The sequence below is a fragment of the Gallinula chloropus genome (assembly GCF_964237585.1).
Source record: "Gallinula chloropus genome assembly, chromosome: 1".
Classification (NCBI taxonomy): Eukaryota; Metazoa; Chordata; class Aves; order Gruiformes; family Rallidae; genus Gallinula; species Gallinula chloropus.
This window is the reverse complement of record NC_140085.1, coordinates 50,314,377-50,334,772: the sequence shown is the minus strand read 5'-3', so window position 1 is coordinate 50,334,772 and position 20,396 is coordinate 50,314,377. Positions and strand designations below refer to the sequence as shown.

At 42.4% G+C, this 20,396-nt stretch overlaps 1 protein-coding gene across 1 annotated transcript in view; it reads right to left on the bottom strand.

Annotated features, from left to right (window-relative positions):
* CERK (ceramide kinase) overlaps positions 1–18,437 on the bottom strand; it is a gene marked incomplete at both ends in the record, with an annotated part of 40,763 nt that extends 22,326 nt beyond the window's left edge. The window contains 5 exons of the mRNA XM_084265124.1: positions 3,864–3,927; positions 4,429–4,554; positions 6,640–6,762; positions 7,948–8,061; positions 18,296–18,437. Of these exons, the coding sequence (XP_084121250.1) occupies positions 3,864–3,927; positions 4,429–4,554; positions 6,640–6,762; positions 7,948–8,061; positions 18,296–18,437 (569 nt within the window). The remainder of the gene's footprint in view (positions 1–3,863; positions 3,928–4,428; positions 4,555–6,639; positions 6,763–7,947; positions 8,062–18,295) is intronic.
* Between the last annotated feature and the right edge of the window lie 1,959 nt (positions 18,438–20,396).

Sequence of the window (20,396 nt, the reverse complement as noted above, 5' to 3'; positions counted from 1 at the left end):
TCAGTTTTAAATGAATGGGGAGCATAGTCTTAAAAAATATACGCTGTCCAAGTCAAGACCCATGAAAATAGAAGGAAGAAAAGGATGTTTAGTTTTTATTTTTTTAATTATTTTCTCTTCTTATAAATTAACTACATTATTTCTTAACTGTAGCCTGTCTCACCATTCTCTGCAGGCTCTAAGAAAGAGGTTAAGTAGACAAAAATTTCCACTTCAGTTCAAGGTCAGTGTTGTCTCACTAGTGTTCTATTTATAATAAATACTGTATCAGGCTCGGAGATGACAATGATATGAATACCTATACTTATCAAAGCTAAATGCTGACAAATAAGTAAGTTCCACACAGCATCAGCATGACTGAATTCATTGCCAACATCAGATGACCAGTGCGCAAGTCAAACATGTGAAGGCTCCTAGTGAAGAACTACTGTAGAAGAGATGATCTTAAAGCAATTCCTACATTTGGGGCTACTGTTCTTATGGACTAGCATTTGATTTTTTTAAACAGATGATAACACTAAGCTATGTATACTAAAGGACTTCAGGAGAAGCAAATCAGACATCAAGGGGAACTGCTCCAGAGCTGGCCTGGCCTACAGCGAAGGAATGTCCCTTGGTGCACAGGGGTTTCCTGAGGCTGGGAAGCATCAGGGGAGCAGGAAGATCCACCAGGAGCTGCAGCTTTCATGGGAAGTACTGACACTGTCTGGGCACTGCCCAGAGCCACAGCTCTCACCCCACACCAACACAAGGCAGCCCAGTGAGCATGAGCAAACAGGAACAATGTGACCAGAGCAGGGAAACAGGGTGTGGTGCATCTGCCATGGTGTGGCAAGGCAGGGCACTCAGGGAAGGCATGCTACTGGCTGAGTGGGAGACCTGAAGCACACATGACTCATCAACAGGGCACCATTCAACGATGGGTCAAGTAGGTTGGGTGCCCTTGACCTTCGAGGCACAATGGAGGGCACCTGTGAGAGCTTAAGACTGCAGGTCCAGCTGGGCAGTCTGTACCCAGTGGTGCATGATGCCTCCACCCAGGCGGACCCAATGAGAAGAGGTGCCATACTGGATCTTGTTCTCACCAACAAGGAGGGCCAATGAGGAACGTGAAGCTCAAGGACAGCCTTGGCTGCAGAGACCATGAAATGTTGGACTTCAGGATCCTCAGGGCAGCAAGGAGGGGGCACAGCAAACTCACTGCCAAGGACTGCAGGAGTGCAGACTTTGGCCTCTTCAAGGACCTGCTTGGTAGAGTACCATGAGACAAAGCCCCAGAAGGAAGGGGGATCCAAGAAAGCTGGTTAGTATTCAAGGATCACCTCCTCCAAGCTCAGGAGCAATGCATCCCAACAGAAAGGAAGTCAGGCAAAACCACATGGAGGCCTGCATGGGTGAACAAGGAGCTCCTGGACAAGCTCAGTCACAAAATGGAAGCCGACAGAGGATGGAAGCAAGGGCAAGCAGCTTAGAGGAAATACAGAGAAACTGTCTGAGCAGCCAGGGCTCAGGTTAGGAAAGCTAAAGCCCTGAAAGAAATCTGGCCAGGGGGCAGATTCATGGGCAACAAGAAAAACTTCTGTAGGTATGTTAGTGATAAAAGGAACACAGAAGATCTTGTTCCCCAGGATATGGAGAAGGATAATGTACCAAATTAATTTATTGCCTTCATCAGCAGGGGCTCTAGTCTCACTACCCCAGTCACAGAAGGTAAAGTCAGGGACTGAAAGAATAGGAACTGCCTGCTGTAGAAGATCAGGTTTGAGAACACCTAAGGAACCTGATCGATACACAAGTCTATGGAACCTGATGAGATGCATCCACAGGTCCTGAAGGAACTAGGAGATGAAGTGGCTACACCACTATCCATCATGTTTGATTAGCCATGGCAGTCCAGTGAAGTTCCCACTGATTGGAAAATGGGAAATGTAACCCCTAAGTTTGCTGATGACCCTAAGCTGGATGGCATAGTTGACACATTGGAGGTAAGGGATGCCATCCAGAGGAGCCTTGACAGGTGTGTGTGAACTGCACGAAGTTCACCAAGGCCAAGTGCAAGGTCTTGCACATGGGTTGGGGCTATCCCAAGCTCAAATACAGGCTGAGTGAAGAAGGGAATGAGAGCAGCCTTGAGGAGGATGACCTGGGGGTGTTGGTATGTGAGTAGCTCAACATGACGCAACAATGTACCCATGCAGCCCCGAAAGCCATCTGTGTCCTTAACCAATCTAAGAGGACAGGTGAATAACAATTAGAAGAATTAGAATCCAAAGAAGTTTTTCTAGTATGTGAGATGTCAACCAAACCCAAAGAAATCTTGCATTTATGCAGTTCTATCATTTAAGAAACAAAACAAAAAAATACACAGGATCTTTTATTTAAAAAATAGCTTTAATACAAGAACTCCCTAACATCTGTTCACCACAGAAACAGACTTGTACATGATGGACAAAAATCAGGCTTAGAAAGACAGGTTGCAGTTCTCAAGGTAACTGCAATTATGGCCAAGCCTGGGAATAGAAGAATCACAAGATTCTAAAAAGATACAGTTCTCTGACCAACTGTTTATCTCAGTCATGTTAGAGAGAAGCACGCTACCCCCCCCCCCCCCAAGAAAAAAAACAATCAAGCAAACAAAACAACTTTATACCATAAGAGACTATTTCAATCTGCCAAAACCCACCTCACACACCACTACAATTGGTTAGTGCCACTTGTAAAAACCAATTTGCTAGAAGTGGACATAGGTTCAATTGCCTCCCTATTTTGCTCCATATCAAAATCTCACTGTTGGTGTTATCTATTTCAAATCACTTAAATGAAAAGGAAAAATCTTAACTAACTACTTTTTCCACAATCTCAGTTTTCTTTCCTTGCACTTCAGCAAAATTAAGAAAAATCCCTGTATAATCAAAACTGCTTATTTCAAGTCAACTCATTTTATAGCAATTGGAGTCACAATCACATTTCAGCTTACGAATGTTGTTTCACTATCACAATTTGTCAACATCATGCCCGCCCTCAGTTTATACAATGCACATAGACCTGCTCCCCTAATACTGTGAAAAGACAGAAAATGTTTTATTTCTGCAAGTTGCCCGTTTAAATGTACTTGTCTACAAGCACAAGAAGATACTATTTTAAATGCTGTAGTTATGAGGTTTTATTTGCACAAGTTCTGCATACATATTCATTATTTTCCAGTCGTGAAACCTGTTTCATGTCATGAACTGGAAACTGGAGTAACTGGCTCATTCATGAATACTCTCTGCCTCTACAGATTTAATAATAGAATGCGATTTCACCATTCAGCTAGCTCTTCTTTTAAAATAGTAATTCCACAACAGAACAAACACAGATAAAGCCAAATGATATAGCTGTTATTTGAACAGTCCTACACAGCAAGAAGAACCACCTGAAACATTTCTAAATAGCTCATTACACCCAGGCTGAATGCTACTGATGACAATAGCATTCTAGACTCATCCATGTGTCAAGATCCCTTATGCCACAAAACATTTCAGGGTAGCTTTCAAGGTATCCCAGAACGCTCAACTTCTGGATGAGCAGAACTAATCTTGCATTCATCTTCTGAACACAAATCTCATGCAAACCTTGTTAGATTCCACTTGAATTTATTCTGTGTTGAACAAGTTTACTGCAAAAGTTTAGTTTTCCTTTGATACTCTTACACACAGATCTGCGGAAAGGAACATGTCCCAGAACCTTCAGCTGGTACAACAAATGCATCAGCAATGAAGGCTACTATTTTATATTAGAGACAAGAACAGACACATTACAGAACACATCTGCTTCAAAATAAAAATAAAAATAATAAAAAAAGCAAGTGATGTTATACTTACCCATCATATTTATTAATATTAACTTCAAATAAATTGTCCTTAGCATGATTAGCATGTTCAGTTACTATGAAGAAATAAACACAATGAAAATTACTATTATAAAATGGTATATAATATACAACTACAAAAGTGTAATTATTAATTTATTAATAAATGTGATTCTATTACCAACGTGACCATAAAACAGTCTGCCCATAAGATTGGTTTCAAAAGATTATATGCCACAGAAAAAATTGAGCCACATGAACTGCGGTAAATACAGAAAAATCTTTCACTAAAAAAAATATGCAAATGAACAATTGGTTTTACCAGTAGAACTGAAAAAGAAGAGAAAGACAGAATCTTGTAAATTAAGAGCTCAAATAGCTCAGGAGTTGCATAAGCTTTGATTTCGTAAGCAGAAAATTGATATAAGGTCTACCTATCCTGTAATTCCCTCTCTACCACTGAGTTTCACTTAATTTCCCTAGTAAGAAAAGGTAAGTAACAGAGAATTTAAACTACTCAGATATATTTTAAAGAGTTCATATTGCATTTCTTAAAAATTATAAAATTCATTACTCACCAACAACGTCAGTGGAGATAGAAGCCAGACTGAAGAGTGGAGCAACTTTCTGTTCATAAATCCTCTTCCCTTGTCGTTTTCCTCCATAGGGATTAATATACACAAGCAGCTGCTTTGGCCTAGACTCTGCAGTAAGGAAAAATACAGTACACGGTTTTTGGAAACAAAACAAAAATTCAACAAGCAATACAGAACCCAAACTGTAAACATCAAAGTGAACACAGCATGCAAGCCTTTTATAACTTTTTATTAACTCTCATAACTCCGCAAATCATTATCGAAGAGCTATAAACCCCAGCTTCCATCTATCCTCTTTATGACACTGAGGATACTGACAGGACTGAACAAATGGGTAATAAGACAGCAGGTGAAATTTCATCTGACTCCATATCTCACGTTCTTATGCATATTATTCTTGCAGTGCTTTCCCACATGACGACATTAGTATCACAGGCACACAAGACAAAAGACAAACCAAGGACAGCAATAGGAAAGAAACTTGGGAGTGAAGCATACACAGAATTACTTTTACATTAATTTATTTAAACAACATTGCTGCTGTGGTAACATACGTAAAACACGTTTCCTGTCTGTGATAAAGACACAATCAGAACACTTCACAGAACTACAGGCTGCACAGCAAGTGCTTGTAACCCCTTCCCCATAGAAAACACTTTTGATATTATTATCTCAAGCTTGTTCAAGTAGTTACAGATTTACATGGGTGGTGGCAATGAGAACAACTATTATATATCTGTACTAATAGATAAACGGAATGGTAACACTTGCTGCACCTAGAGAGCCTTTCTTTTTGTATAGGACACAACAAACTGTTGTAACATTCACACTTCTTCAGATGGTACTCTAAATGATTATTTTAAAAGGAAAAAGAAATAAACAGAGCTGTCAGATCAGCACGCTTGCATAACACACCCAGCCAAGCTAGACTGTTTGAACCATTTAAAGCTGCCACAGATGCAAAGCACCATTCACACCCCCTGAGAACCTGGTACCCTTTCTGAAACAGTCTGTTCACAATGGAATGAACTCCTGTGTGCAGAGATGGCTTCCCTGGGCAACATCTGCCACAGGTGCAGTGAATGCATGCACAAAGCCCATTCAAATTTTTTTAAATTAATTTTTATTTTAAATTATTAAATTATTAAAATTAATAAAATTATTTTAACATTTTAAACAATATTTTTAAAATACTGTATTTTAAGCCAGACACCTCATGTAACATACACAAAACAAAAACATTAGTAAGATATCTCTTCTGAAGATTTTTTGTTACATACTTTTTTTTTATTCTGTGAGCCTTAACTACTTGCCAATAGGTATACTTGTACCCAGTGCTTTCTCCAGCTCTGTGTCACAGATGGACCTCAGGCCTACACGCGCTGTAGGTTGCTTACCTACAGTCCTGCCTCCACTTCCATCTCCTTGTGCTCCTGTCTGGCCTCCTTGGATGGACCCAACTACTTTAGCTCATATAGGCTATGAATGGAATCTGCTGTTATCCCTGTCCCTGCACAGATACAGTGAGACTGCATCCTGGTTGGTGAGGGCACTGCCTGTGCTATGGTCATCCTTGACCTCCCTTCTGTCATGGAGTAGGCTCTGCTCCTGCTGCTCCGTGGCTTCTCTCTCAAGGTATCTCCCTTCAGGAATAACTTCTGCAAAACTACTTTTAGGTTTCCAAGTAAGTATGTGTCCAGGAATCCTAGAAATTATTAATGGGAACTCCTATTACGTAAGGCACATTGTTGATGAGAGAGACAAGAGAGGTGAGACAGATTCACAAAAAGCCACCCATAAATCTTACATTGCTATAAACTTTGTTCTCAGACTCTAGAGTACCTCAAATCTCTCAGCTTACATCTGCCCTTTATTTTCTTCAAAGCTATGGTCATTTAAAGCCTCTGCTAAGATTCTAATGTATCCTTATTTTGTGAAAATAATTTATATCTGGGCAAAATTATAAGACACCTATCAATAGTCCTGACTGATTAGAGTAGAACAGTCAGTACAACTTAGCAAATACGCAAGATACAAAAGTAGTGATAAGAATGAGACACTTCCACACTCAACTCCCTCAGCATTTGAATATAAGCTGCTCTTAGAGAGTTAAACAAACAAAAAATTAAAATAATATTGACATACATTCCTGCAAAATGATGCTGCAAATGTTAGCATTTTAGTCAAACTTACTCTGCTTTTCAAGTAATTCTTTCAGTGCCCCTGTCCACTGATTACACAAGTGCTCATCCAGACAGCAAAAGGTCACATCGCTGCACCGCCAGCGGTGATTTCGGGATTTCTTCACATAATACACTATTAACATGTGAAAAAAAAGAGAGAGATAAAAAGTAAATTAAGTGACACAATGAGACAGTGCTGTGAAATGACAGATACATTTCAGAGAGATCCCCAAAATATCTATCTGTGGACAAAAGTGGTGATTAATCCTCACTACACACTTTAGCAAGTGACAGAAGCATTCAGTCAGTGTGAACTAGGTCTCTGTAAAAAGTCAAGGTGAAAACATGAATGAAAACACTTCCTTTAGCTCATTACCTTATAGCAGATACCCAAACATAAACTTAGTTTAAAGCAAATACAATCCCTTTTCCATAAACTGATTATTGACATCCTTACACAAAAGTTCACTTTTATATATTTTTAAATCCATATTAAAGCCTGCAATATCTATATAGCATTAAATGCCATGAGCTTAAGAGGATAAGGCAAACCCTCACATTAGCTCCTATGCAAGTGACAGAGTAAATTTAATTTTATAAAGTGACATTTGAGAAAAAAGATTTTGAGTTTTCTTGTGCATTAAGAACCAGGCTGGTGAGACATGAAGCACCCTTACCTTTCCATCTACAGTCTCACCAAACATTGCTACTGAAGGACTAAACCTGAAGAAAGCACTCCACAACATAAAATTCTGGCATGGGAGCAATCACGTTTGCCCTAGCTTTACAGCACAAAGGTCACCCATCTTTCCCCAAAAGAAATAAAAACGTATTCCTGGCACTTTACCTTAGGAATGCACTCAATAAACACAAATATCCTTTATAAGCACACTTCCTGATTGTTAGGGAGAACTAAAAAAAAACAACAAACCAACCCAAAACAACAACCACCACACAAAACAAAACTAATCTGAACCAAATATTTAGGACTCATTTTTCCAGCTTCTCTCTCAATTTTTCTTGTCAAGCAGTAAAAAGCAAGTGTCCTCCTGCAGAGTCATTCAGTAGCAAGACAATAGTTGAAAGTGTTCAAAAAAGAAAGGGTTTTGTTTTCCAAAATAAGGATCTTTAAATGTAAATTTGCAGATTTTTGGTGGGGATTTGTTCCTATGAGGTTTTTGGTTGGGGCTTTTTTGAGGGCGGGGAGAGGTTGGTTTTTTTGTTGATTTTTTTTTTAAACACATAATTTCCATTTTAATAATAAAATACCTCCAAACAAGGAATTAACACAAGCAGCCTGAGGCTATGTTTGCCTTACCTGTGAAAGCATGTGGCCTTGCCATTTTTTGCCATCTGCCAATATTACGTTGTTTCTTGTTAAGTTCAGTTTCTTCTACAGCAATGATCTCAGCGATTGGTACAAAACAGTTCTCTGTACAAACACAAGATCTTACATGTTAACATCATAAAACTGCACCAGAATGATTATTTCTAAACATGATACAGACATACAATTCGAGTAGCTGCTCGATAATCACACCCAAAAGAAGTTTGCTCAACGCTTTCAATTTCCTGCTGCCTTTAGTCAAAGCACATAATCCATAACCGCCCCTGAACTACCCCGAGTATTTGAAACGTCTGTGATTTCTCAGAAAATTAGGTATTCTGAATACAAAACCATTTTTGCATGAAGCCAAGTTCAGCAACATTGATTTCAGAGACACAAAATTGCCCCTTCAATGACACTTAGTCCAGCTAGTGGACGGTGAACAGCACAAGCAATCCCAAAGCATGTGCAAGTAAATCTAGTGCAGAGCGACTACAGAGGTCATTTGTTATTCTCGAGTAAGTAGGTGGCTTATGAAAGAAGGGCATTCATATGAATTTTTAAGACTTTAAATCCTATTAAGCTTTTAAACTTCAGAATTTCCTAAGCAGCAAATTCTAGATGTTATTTTTATGTACTGTTAAATATATTTCCTTGTATCAACTTCAAGCCTATTGGGTTTTTTTTTTTTTGACTTAAAAGCCATATGCTCTTACACTATGAAAGAATTTCTTCCACCCTCAGTCTGTTTTCTCTTATAGTCCCTCAACACCTTCTGTGTTGTCTACACCCCTGTCAAATTGAGGCTTTTTGTCTCATTTTCATTATTGATTTCAAATTTCCCTGCTTTTGTCTTATCTCAAAAAAATGTTAAACTGGAAATGCATGCTTTTCCAGTTTAACATTTCATGTGTATAAAAATACTCACACAAAACCCATTTAATTACATAAGATATTATTATACTTATCATTGTATTATTACAATATACTTGTTTCTCATCCATATAGAGATATGGAGATGTAAAGATATATTGAACACCTAAAACACAAAGACTAATATTGTTACTGCATTTTATCCTGTATTTCATCTTCCTCATTATTGTGGAGAACCATCATGATGGTGGTGGTGAGGAACGCAGAGTAAGCAAAAAAAAATTCCCTGAGCTCTTCACAAGAGTGACTACAATAGTTTTGCCACTAGTTCAATTTTATTTTTAACTTGTCCTGTTCGTTTTAGTCAACAAAGTTGTTACCTACTCTTATATCTACATTGCACACAAGGTTTTTTTCCCCTTTACAGGTGTTTTAATACTTGCCTCTATGTAAACACATGTAGCAGGGGGAATAAACATTATTTGTATCACAGAGAAGTGGTGGGATGGCTCATATGACTGGAGCATTGGGATGGAAGGATGCAGGCTCTTTAGAAAGGACAGGAATGGCAGACAAGGAAGGGGTGTTGCCCTCTATGTCAATGGCCAGCTAGAATGCATGGAGCTCTGCTTAGAGATGGATGAGGAGTCCACTGAGAACCTGTGGGTCAGGACTAAAGGAAGGGCAGAGACAGGGGACATTATAGTGGGGGTCTGCTACAGGCCACCTGACTGGGGAGACAAAGCAAATTACACTGTGTATAGCCAGATAGGAGCAGCTTCACACTCACAAACTCTGGTTGGAGGAATCGTAGAATCCGTAAGGTTGGAAAAGGCCTCTAAGATCATCAAGTCCAACTGTCAGTTCAATACCACCATGTCAACTAAACCATGTCCTGGAGTGCCATGTCTACACATTTTTTGAACGCTTCCAGGGATGGTGACTTTGCTGCCTCTCTGGGCAGCCTGTTCCAATACCTGAACACTCTTCCAGTAAAGATTTTTTCCCTAATCTCCTATCTAAACCTCCCCTGACACAGACTGAGACCACTTCCTCTCATATTGCTAGTTACATGGGAGAAGAGACCAACCTTCAATTCACAACCACCTCCTTTCAGGTAGTTGTAGAGACCATTTAGGTTTCCCCTCAGCCTCCTCTTCTCCAGGCTAAACAATCCCAGTTCCCTCAGCCACTCCTCATAACTTGTGGTCCAAACTCTTTACCAACTTTGTTGTCATCCTCTGGACCTTCTCCAGTACCAGAATGTCCTTGTAATGAGTGGGCCAAAACTGAATACAGTACTTGAGCTGTGGCTGCATCAGTGCTGAATAAAGGGGCACAATAGCTTCCCTAGTTCTGCTGGCCATATTATTCCTGATACAAGCAAGGAAAAACAGAGCAGGGCATAATCAATCCAGAAAGTTCCTGAATGATATCCTTCTCCTCCAAGTGCCAGACAAGCCAATGAGGAGAGGTGCTATGCTGGACCTTGTTCTCACCAACAAGGAGGGCCAGTGAGGAATGTGAAGCTCAAGGGCAGCCTTGGCTGCAGTGACCATGAAATGGTGGAGTTCAAGATCCCCGGGAAAGCAAGGAGGAGGCACAGCAAACTCACTACCAGGGACTGCAGGAGAGCAGACTTTGGCCTCTTCAAAGACCTGCTTAGCAGAGTACCACAAGACAAAGCCCTGGAGGGAAGAGGGATCCAAGAAAGCTGGTTAGTATTCAAGGATCACCTCCTCCAAGCTCAGGAGCAATGCATCCCAACAGAAAGGAACTCGGGCAAAAAACACAACCTCCTGGAAACTGCTCAGGCACAAAAGGTGACTGGTGACAGTCAACATGGCTTCACAAAGGGTAAATCATGCCGACCAAATTTATTGGCCTTCTATGGTACGATTACAGCATTGGTGGATTAGAGAAGAACAAGATATGTCATCTACCTGGAACTTCTGCAAAGAATTTGGCACTTTTCCACATGACATTGTCTTTAAACTGTAGAGACATGGATTTGACAGATGGCCCACTCAGTGGATAAGGAATTGGATAGACAGTTGCCCTCAGAGTTGTGGTTAAGGTTCAATGTTCAAACTGAGACTAGTCACAAGTGGCATTCCATGGGGCTCAGAACTGGGACCAGCACTGTGTAACCTCTTTGTTGGTGACAGGGGCAGTGGTGTAGAGTGCACCCTTAGCAAGCTTGCCAGTGACACCAAGCTGTGTGGTTTGGTTGAGAGAAGGGATGTCAGGTTCTTGACAGGCTGGAGAGGTTGGTCTGTGCAAACTGCATGAAATTCAGCAGGGACAGGTGCAAGATCCAGTACATGGTTAGGTGAAATCCCAAGTAAATCAGCTACTTAATTCCACCATTCCCCTTTTTCCACAGAGGGAGGAGATTCCAATGTTAAGAAACCAGAGACCTTCAATACAAGCAGCACAATATTGAGCCTATAAACCCAATGCCCTCGTCTGCCATTTAATTACCAAAACCTGTCCCATAAAAACAAAAGGAAGGACTATCCTGCCCTCTTTTGAAAGGTTAACCAGGTTCACATACGTACTAATTAAGGACTAATTAAAGGACTACTTTTCTCCAAATACTTTTCTAGCTTTTACCCTATTATCATGTGTAAGGAGCCATTTCTTTCATTGCTTTAGCAGTACAAAAGAGACAGGCATCTCCTGGAAAGAGTCCAGCGGAGGGCTACAAAGATGATTAAAGGCCTGGAGCCTCTCACCTGTGAGGAAAGGTGGAGTGAGCTGGGACTATTCAGCCTTGAGAAAAGACTGAGAGGGGATATTATTAATGTTTATAAATATCTGAAGTGTGTGACACGGGGAAATGGACAGTCCCTTTTCAGTGGTCTGTGGGACAGGACAAGGGGCAATGGCCTCAAGTTGGAGCGGAACTGGAAGTTCCACACCAGTATGTGTAATAACTTTTTCACAGTGAGGGTGACAGAGCCCTGGGACAGGCTGCCCAGGGGGGTGTGGGGTCTCCTTCTCTGGAGATATTCAAGACCCGTCTGGATGCCTCCCTGTGTGACCTGGCCTAGGGAACCTGCTTTGGCAGGGGGGTTGGACCCGATGATCTCTTGAGGTCCTTTCCAACACGTACAATTCTGTGAATTCTGTGAATAGCTGTGTTCACTCATAAAGGCCTTCACCTTAGTTTCTTACTGCTACTTTACAAAAAAATTAAATAAATGGTACTTACACCAGTATTACTAGAGAAACTTTAATAAAAAAAGTTAAACTGTGGTCTCAGAACACACCAAACGAAGTTTTATTTGGCTTGGTAGGATATATTCAGCAGAGAGGTATATAGCAGTTCGTAGACAAAATTTCTGGCAAAATACTGACTTTTGCAATGTACACAATCTAGATTCGAGAGACTGAATTTTGAGTTTAAAAATACTGAACTGCATATCCATTTTCTTAAGCTTACGTTTTCATGGCTCACCTTGTTCAATGTCTATCATGTATAACACACCAAAAACATTGAGTTAGAATCATAGAATACTTTGGGTTGGAAGGGACCTCAAAGATCATCTATTTCCAACCTCCCTGCCATGGACAGGGACACCCTCACTAGACCAGGTTGCCCAAAGCCCTATCTACCCTGGCCTTGAACACTGCCAGGGATGGGGTTTCCACCATCTCTCTGGGCAACCTGTTGTAGTGCCTCACCACCCTCACAGTAAATAATTTCTTCCTAATGTCTAATCTAAACCTACCCCCTTTGAGCTTGAAGCCATTACCAAGGGGTAATGGCTCTATCACTACACTCCCTGGTGAATAGTCCCTCTCCCACTTTCCTGGAGACACCGCTAAGTACCAGTAGGCCACAGTTAGGTCTTCCCAAAGCCTTCTCTTCTCAAGGCTGAACAAGCCCAACCCCCACAGCCTGGTCATCCAGAGCTGCTGGATGAAGGGGCATGGCAAAAAAAGGTAATTACAAAAGCAAACAAAACACATGAAGTACAAGCGACACTCTTCCCAGCACATTGGTTGTGCTAGTCACCACTCATTTTGGGTCACAGTGCTCTTACAGTCTTAACAGACACCTTTCTGAATGTGCAAACTAACCAATCTGCAAAATACTGTTAGATACATACCACTTTTCCCCACATTAAGCAAGGGGGAGGAAAAAACAACCCCATCCAAGGCAAGATGAAGTGTGTTTCCCTGTGTTACGACGGGCTTTTTGGTGCATATCGTTGCCTGCCACTCTCACAAAACACCTCCCAAGTTTACAAGCAAACTCACTATGAACCCCAGTCAAGATTCGTTCATCACTGCCAGCTATGTATCCTACAGACCAAATTCCTCCCTCAGAAATGTGTTAGCTCAAAGCAACAGAGACCTGCAAAATGCACAAAAGTATTGCTGATCACAGCGTTTGGTTTATTCTTCAAATACAGCCCAGGCCCATGGATGCAGCAGCACTCAGAATTAACTTTTTTATTATATCAGAAGAGTACAAATTAACAACTCAAAAGTTGAGGTGCAGTATTTTTTCCAGTCACTCTGAAAACCGATTTACTGTTACAGACCATGTGAACAGTAAGTTATCTTGCCTTAAGTTTTGCCTTCACCTAAAAGGAAGAAAACAAGAATGCTTCCTATCAGAAGGCATGCTGGATTACATTTATCAGAAAGCTGTGTGTCATAAAGACCAAAGTAAGAGTAGATGATGGATAGGTATATAGAGCAGAAAAAGAGTATTCACATACAGGGGGGTGGTGACAAGTGGAAAGAAGCATGATGACTAAAGAATTTAATTCAGAACTGTGGAAGTGTCACAGAAACATCTGAAGGCCACAGCCTCACCATGATCTCACAATATACAGCTACACATAAGGAAACTGTTTTTTTTTGTTGTTTATTTAAAAGTAAATCTTCCAGTACTTGATAAACCAAGAGACAAAAGATCAGTTTCTACTATGCTCAGACACAGAGCTATTTCACATCACATATATGAATTTAAGTCAAATCACAGAAGTTTGAACTTGGATGAATTTGAATGTTTAAATAGTACTTTTTAATGTTTTCTCACTGATTTTTAAAAAAAAAATATTTCCAAATGAAATCTTTTCAAATCATCTATGAATATTTCAATGGTGAATCAAGAAATAAGATGCACTTCACCTCAAGGGGAAAAAGAGAACAAAACAAACCATCGAGTAGGTGTATGCTGATAAACACGTATTTATTAGTGTAGTACATATCTACATTTGAAAACATATCCTCCAGAAGTCACAGAATGCCTTCTAAAAGTATTACTCCCCACATCCTACCAGTTCAATGTAGTCAGCAGAACTGCCAAAGATGTGGGAAGGTCAGTGGATGCTGACTAAGGATGTGCCAACACACCGCCGGTGCTGGACAGAGGGTGCTTCCGAGCCAGCCCACCTCTGCTGCCTCAGTACCACACTTAGCAAACTCAGCATTCTGTAGCATCCACAGGATGGGAAGGGCACCAGTCTTGTAAACACTAGGACTGAGGTTTCCTCAAGTGATCATTTTGGGGGGTAAAACTGGAAAAGACACATCAAGGGATAACTCTAAAGAAAGAAATAAGGGTAAAAGAACACGCACACAGTAAGTGAAGACATACAGTCTGGTGCATATTCTGATCACCCCCTTCATGCTTGTACTTCACAATTTAAAAGAACAGAATAATCTCACTCTGTGCTTATAATCCCTTAGTACTAGGCACCAACAGAATCTTAGCTAATGCTTCTGAAATACCTGTAAGTACACATTCACAGTATGTAATCTGCTATGAAATTTGGCACATAGTTTTAACATGTCTTACTTGAGAAAGAACTGACTGTGCCATCAGCATGAGAAAACAGTAAAACAACTGATCTGTCCACCTTTCCAGATCAACTACATCTCATGGTGAAGCAATACAAAGTTGAAAAATAACATTCTTCAGAATATTTGAAGATCGAGGCATGTCCAGGCAAAAAGGTGCATGGCTTAAAGTAACAGAGAAGCACAAGAAGTTTCAGATAAAACTTTTCCCTCTAAATTCAAACCAAAGAATAGGAAATGAGGACAAACCTTGAACCTATGATGCTGTTAAACAAGGTCTAACAGTAGAAAGGAAAGTAGATAGTGTTTAGGATTTATGGTTTTAAAAACATTCCAAGACCTGAATAAACATTTTATGGTTTTGTTACTGTTCTCAATGACAGCATTAAAAATCATTTTCCTGAATTAATAATTCTTTATTTACAAAATGTGCTTTGACAAAATGGGGTTTATATATACACACATATACACTAATATTATTGTACAAAGAGGAGAAAACACAAGAATCTATCCATATTCCATAAAACTGTATTTTCCTGGACAACTGGGCAAAGTCTTAATTATTTCCTCTCTGTTCCTGAATTCAGACACAATAGGGAGTGATAGATATTTCAACACTTCTACAGTATACACAACTATAGCTGTAGCTCCTTGCCTGCCAAAGTCTGAAAATCATGACAAAATACATACAAAACCATTTGTACTTCTGTAGCTAAATCCAAGACAGTAATAAATACTCAGAAAATAAGCAGCCCTCACTGAGCTTTTTCAGTTTAAAGACAACTGTTTCACTGTAATAGCTACCTATCAAACAAAACATATAGCACTTTTCTACTGCATAATTAAGTCTGTATTTAGGCATAATGCACAGTAGTCATGCAGCCAAAGGCTAAATGGTAGAAAGATACTAATCTTGGTCAAGCAACTCCTCTGAAATTATATGCTTCTAACTAGCCATCTTCCATATTTTAAAGATTGCTTACATTCTGTCATGTATGCTGCCCATTTTCCAAAACAATTGCAGAGAACACGATGAGCCATCCCAGGTCTTAAAAGATCTTAAGGACAATAGGGCAGCAATAACATAAAACTATGATGGCATCAAAGCATAAGTGCAGGAAACACATGAATTAATCATCATCTATTGTATTGCTCACTACATAAATTGTACCTGTGCTTCCAGGACACTTCAGCATTTCTTTTTCTGCTCCCACCTGCCCTTTTCCTCGTCACCTTACCCTAAATTTTGCAATCGGTACATTACAGCAGTAGCAGCCACACTCAGTAACCAGACTTGCCTCCTATGGAATCTCCAACTGGGCACTACTTGAGAAACTGCCTCAAAATGAGTCTCGTTCAGTACATCCCCCTCTTCTTCCATCATACCCAGCATTTTGACATCCACTTTGGAACTGGCTTCAGGACAGGTTCATACTTGGTTTGGCCCACCAGGAATAAGTTGAGAAAAGTTACAACTTCAGAAGCTGTCAAGAAAGTGGCTGTAAACTGAAGAAGAGTGTGAATAAAAGAGCTACTGTGATTTTGTATAACTCTTGCATGGTCTAAAGGAAATAACCACATAGTAGAACGAAGTTCCTCTCCTACTTGCTCTAGCCCACAGATCAGTCCAGAGGTAACTTTGGAAAAGCATTTTAGAAGAATTTTATACACTGCAACAAAATTCCTCCCAAAGCAGGGGTTAATTTATCTAGTAGGGACAACGGTCACAAAAACCTTTGAAACTTTGTATTTTAAATATAATCATGATACTTTTCAAAAGGAAAGAAAATTAGTTTAGAGAAGAGAGCTTATTTTTCACACCACTATATTAATCCAGGCAGTATTAAAGAACTACTTTGTCTTCAAAGTCTTAAGTTCATTTAGCTGCACATCTGAAGTTTGTTCAGGAATTTCAAGTACTTTTTTCAGCTGATGAAACCTGGCTTATGCCAAGTTGTATTCACACAACAGCAAGGGAAGGAAAACAAACTCTGATTTTATGTTACCAGGAGTAAGAGAAGAGATGCAGTTAAAACCTGACCAATTTTTAGTGAAAGCTACAACATCAAACTCTTACAAGACTTTAAAAGTCTTTCTTCTCCCTTTCCCCCCTCATGATTTTTCAAAAGGCCTCAGGTCAGTAAGATATGATAAAATTAGGAAAACATTTAAGAAAGGTTCATGGTAAGAAGGGAAAAATGATTTAACTTATTTAAGTTTATGAACTTGGCGGGGACTATAGAAATTTACATTCAGATGTACATTCTATTTCTCAGATAAACTTCTAGTCAACCTTGCCATTACTAGTTTTTGTCTGTTTCAGTTCCTCCAGCCTCTAAAGTGAGTGACAGCAGCTCTTCACTCTAAAGCAGCTGATGTGAAAAGATGGTCATTACATATTTTCAGATGTTCACATACCATGCTAACAGGGCTGTATCAACAATGGGAATAATTAGTGTATAAAACCACCAAGGTCAGAGAATCTGATCAAATACCACCCAAACTGTAGAAGGAAGCTTGACATGCTGGGTGTACAGACTTTTTCAGAAGTTAGGAAACTTGGTCAGGTATTTTCACTAGTATCCTCTCCCACTTCATAGTGTTTTAAGTAGGCATTATTCTAATCACACTAGAGGGTAACTATAGCCAACTTTGTTACCCCGTTACAAACTATTATCCTACATCAAATACTTCCAAAACTGTAACTCACAAGAGTTCAACTTTTCCTTGGAAGTTTCTGTGGAGACTTTTAGAAAGAGCTAAGGAACACCACGGTTGCCTGGAACACTGCATCACCAGAAAAAGTGACTTTTAATCATAATTAACTCATAGAACAACAAAAAGCAGCCACAAAAAAAACACTCCCTCCCCCTAAAAAAGGAACCAACAAACACACACCCCATCCACCCAGTTTTAAAATTCTGCAAGTCAATTCTGTCCTGATACGGTGAATTTAAATACAGCGTTACAAATTCCATGCTGCTACCTACTAGCAGTGCAAGAGCGGGGTTCAGCTCAGCAAATCTGTGCTTTCCCCGTCCGGCTGCAGGGACAGGTTGGCTCCCTTTGTTACCAAAGGCAGGCGCTCAGAACAGATGCTCGAGTTGTCCAGCCCGGAGCTTGCTGCACTCTCATGCGGTCCCGCCGCTCTCCCCGGGCAGCTCTCTGCTTTGTTTCAGGACGCACAAGGGGGGTACCCGGCCGACACGCTCAGCACCGCCGGCTGCGTGCCGGTGACACTCCGGCCACGGCTCTGTTCTCCCCGCCTGGTAGCCCGGCGCTGGGGAGGCGATTAAATCAGCGGACTCCGAACCCCAGAGGCGTTCGCGGACGCCGGCAGCCTCTCTTCCTTCGCGGGGCGAAACGGCGCCCGAGTACAGGAAATACTCAGCGCCGGCAGAACACCGAACGCTCAGCGATCCCGAGCCGGCCCGAGCCGCACGTCGCCGCAGGCCGCCCCCGCGGACACCCGTGCCCGAAGCCGCCCTGCGCGCTGCCCCACGCCGCCACGGCCGCAGCGAACGCCCTTCCCCCGCCGCCGAGGAGAGGCGGCCCCTCAGGCGGCCCCCGGCCCGCCGAAAGGCCGCGGCAGGTGCGCTAACGCCTGCCCGCCGCAGCCGGCCCACCTCGCCGCTCCACTCACCGCCGCCGCTGCGGCGCAGCGGGTGGGGGTCGCGCCAGGACAGCCGCCCCCGCTCCTCGTCTAAGGTCACCTCCCAGGAGCGGTGCCCCAGCACCAGCGAGGAAACCAACCGGGGCCGCCGGCCGCCCGGGAGCTGCTCCATGGCCGCCGAGAGCCCGGGCCCGCCGCAGCCCGCTACCGCATGGCCCAGCAGAGCGGGGGGGACGCACCGCGGGGCGAGCCCGGCAGCTAACGGCGCCCCTCGCCCGCTGCGAACCAGCCTGTCCCCCAGGCGGGGCGGGCCGCGGCGTCAGCAACTACGCCATCGCCGCCGGGGCGGGGCCTGCGGCTCCCCGGCACAGCACCCGTCTCCGCGGGGCGGGGCGCGACGCGACCCGGGCGGCTCGGGGCAGCAGGGCCCGGCGGCGACCACCCTTGCCGCCCCCCCTCTCCCATCGGGCAGGCTGCCCGGGGCTCCGGGCTGCAAGGGAGGCAGTAGGCCCGCCCGCCCGCCCCCCTCCAGTCGCTTTGTGTCCAGAGCCATGTGCTCCGCGACCCGCGGCGGCGGCCCGGGCACCGGCGGCGCGGGGGATGCAGCCCCGCGGGCGCGGCTCCGCGCGGAGAACCCCGCGTTTGCACCGTACCCTGTGCGCATCGTTTTCGTGCTTCTTGCTGGAGGACAGAGCGCCCATGGCAGTGACCGTACCCAGACACTGAAATGTAATGGGTACATCCACCACAGCATCTAGGACCACAAACCTCTTGACCTAACCTAGCCTGCTTTTCCATTAAAAAATAAAGAATATTGGTTTTGCCTTAACGATGGTAACAGTAATTCACTGAGATTAAACTCTTAACTGCTGCCTTTCAGGTTCTCCATGTTGTTACTGAACTTTTCAGCATCCTTCCCAAAATACAGATGCAGGTGATCTGTCCTCACTCTAAACCTGGTTCTAAATGTTTCCCACAGTGGCTACAGAAAAATGTCACTGGTCTGTTCTTATGTGAGCCCAGCCTGGGGCCAGCTGTGTGCTTCGTGAGGGTGACAGGGACACTCCAGCGGGTTTTGCTCAGAGCCAGCGTTGGGCTAAAAACCTTCTACGCTGGAGCTCTGCTCTGAACCTTGCAGCGTGCTCACATTTCATTTTCAGAAAACAAACGAGCTAGGTGGGCACTGTTATCCCAGCTACGTGTTTGCTGTAGTCTTCCTGTGCCATGAATACTTGTCGCCTGTGTCGATCATTGCAACATCCTTTCCTCTGGCCTCTGAAAACATCATGTTGCCACCTTCATTGATGGGAATACCTAGATATGCCACGTGCCCGATTTCAAGGAACACTGTTTCTGTGAGTTGTATTGCCCTCTACATTTCCAAACCCTCCACTTCATAAATATCCCTAAAGTTCTTTATGCTGATGTTTAAAGTAGTTAGTTTGTTGCAAAAGTCTGTTGTGAACATAGGTTTGCCCAATCCACTGCTGAACAGTCATTAACATCTCACTGGTTCTCTGTGTTTCGCCAGCTGCCTTGTCTGTTACAAACCCTCTTACACTTGCATGGTAAGATGCCTGGGCCAGGAACGTTCTTTCTTGTTTTGGACTGTGCCATATCTAACACATTTGCATTATCTGTAACCACTTCTGCAAGCCAGAACAGCTGCAGAAACCACATCCCAGTGCTGATACTCACAATGCAACAGGGGCTTTCACAGTTGACCCCCTCAGACATGCTCAAGGAGCTAACAGACCATGAATATAAAACTGTATTCTTAAAAATACTGCACAGAGGCCCTTATTTATCATTTCTCTGCTGGGCAAATTAGTTCTAAGCTATTACAGCCTACAGTTACCTGAATCAATATTCTTACTCTGTGATCCATGCCAGCTGAAAAAGTAAAAGGTTCACTCTTTATACTGTTCTTGCCTAGGATTATTTCCTTTTATTCATATTAATGTGACTACTCTTTTTGGCTTGGCTAAGGCTAAAGCCTTCAACTGATAAAATATTCTCTGGTCTGTTGGGGGTTGGACTAGATGATCTTTTGAGGTCCCTTCCAACCCCCGTCCTTCTGTGACTCTGTGTATGACTCTGTTAGAAGCCTACAAAGGTGTACTAGCACCAC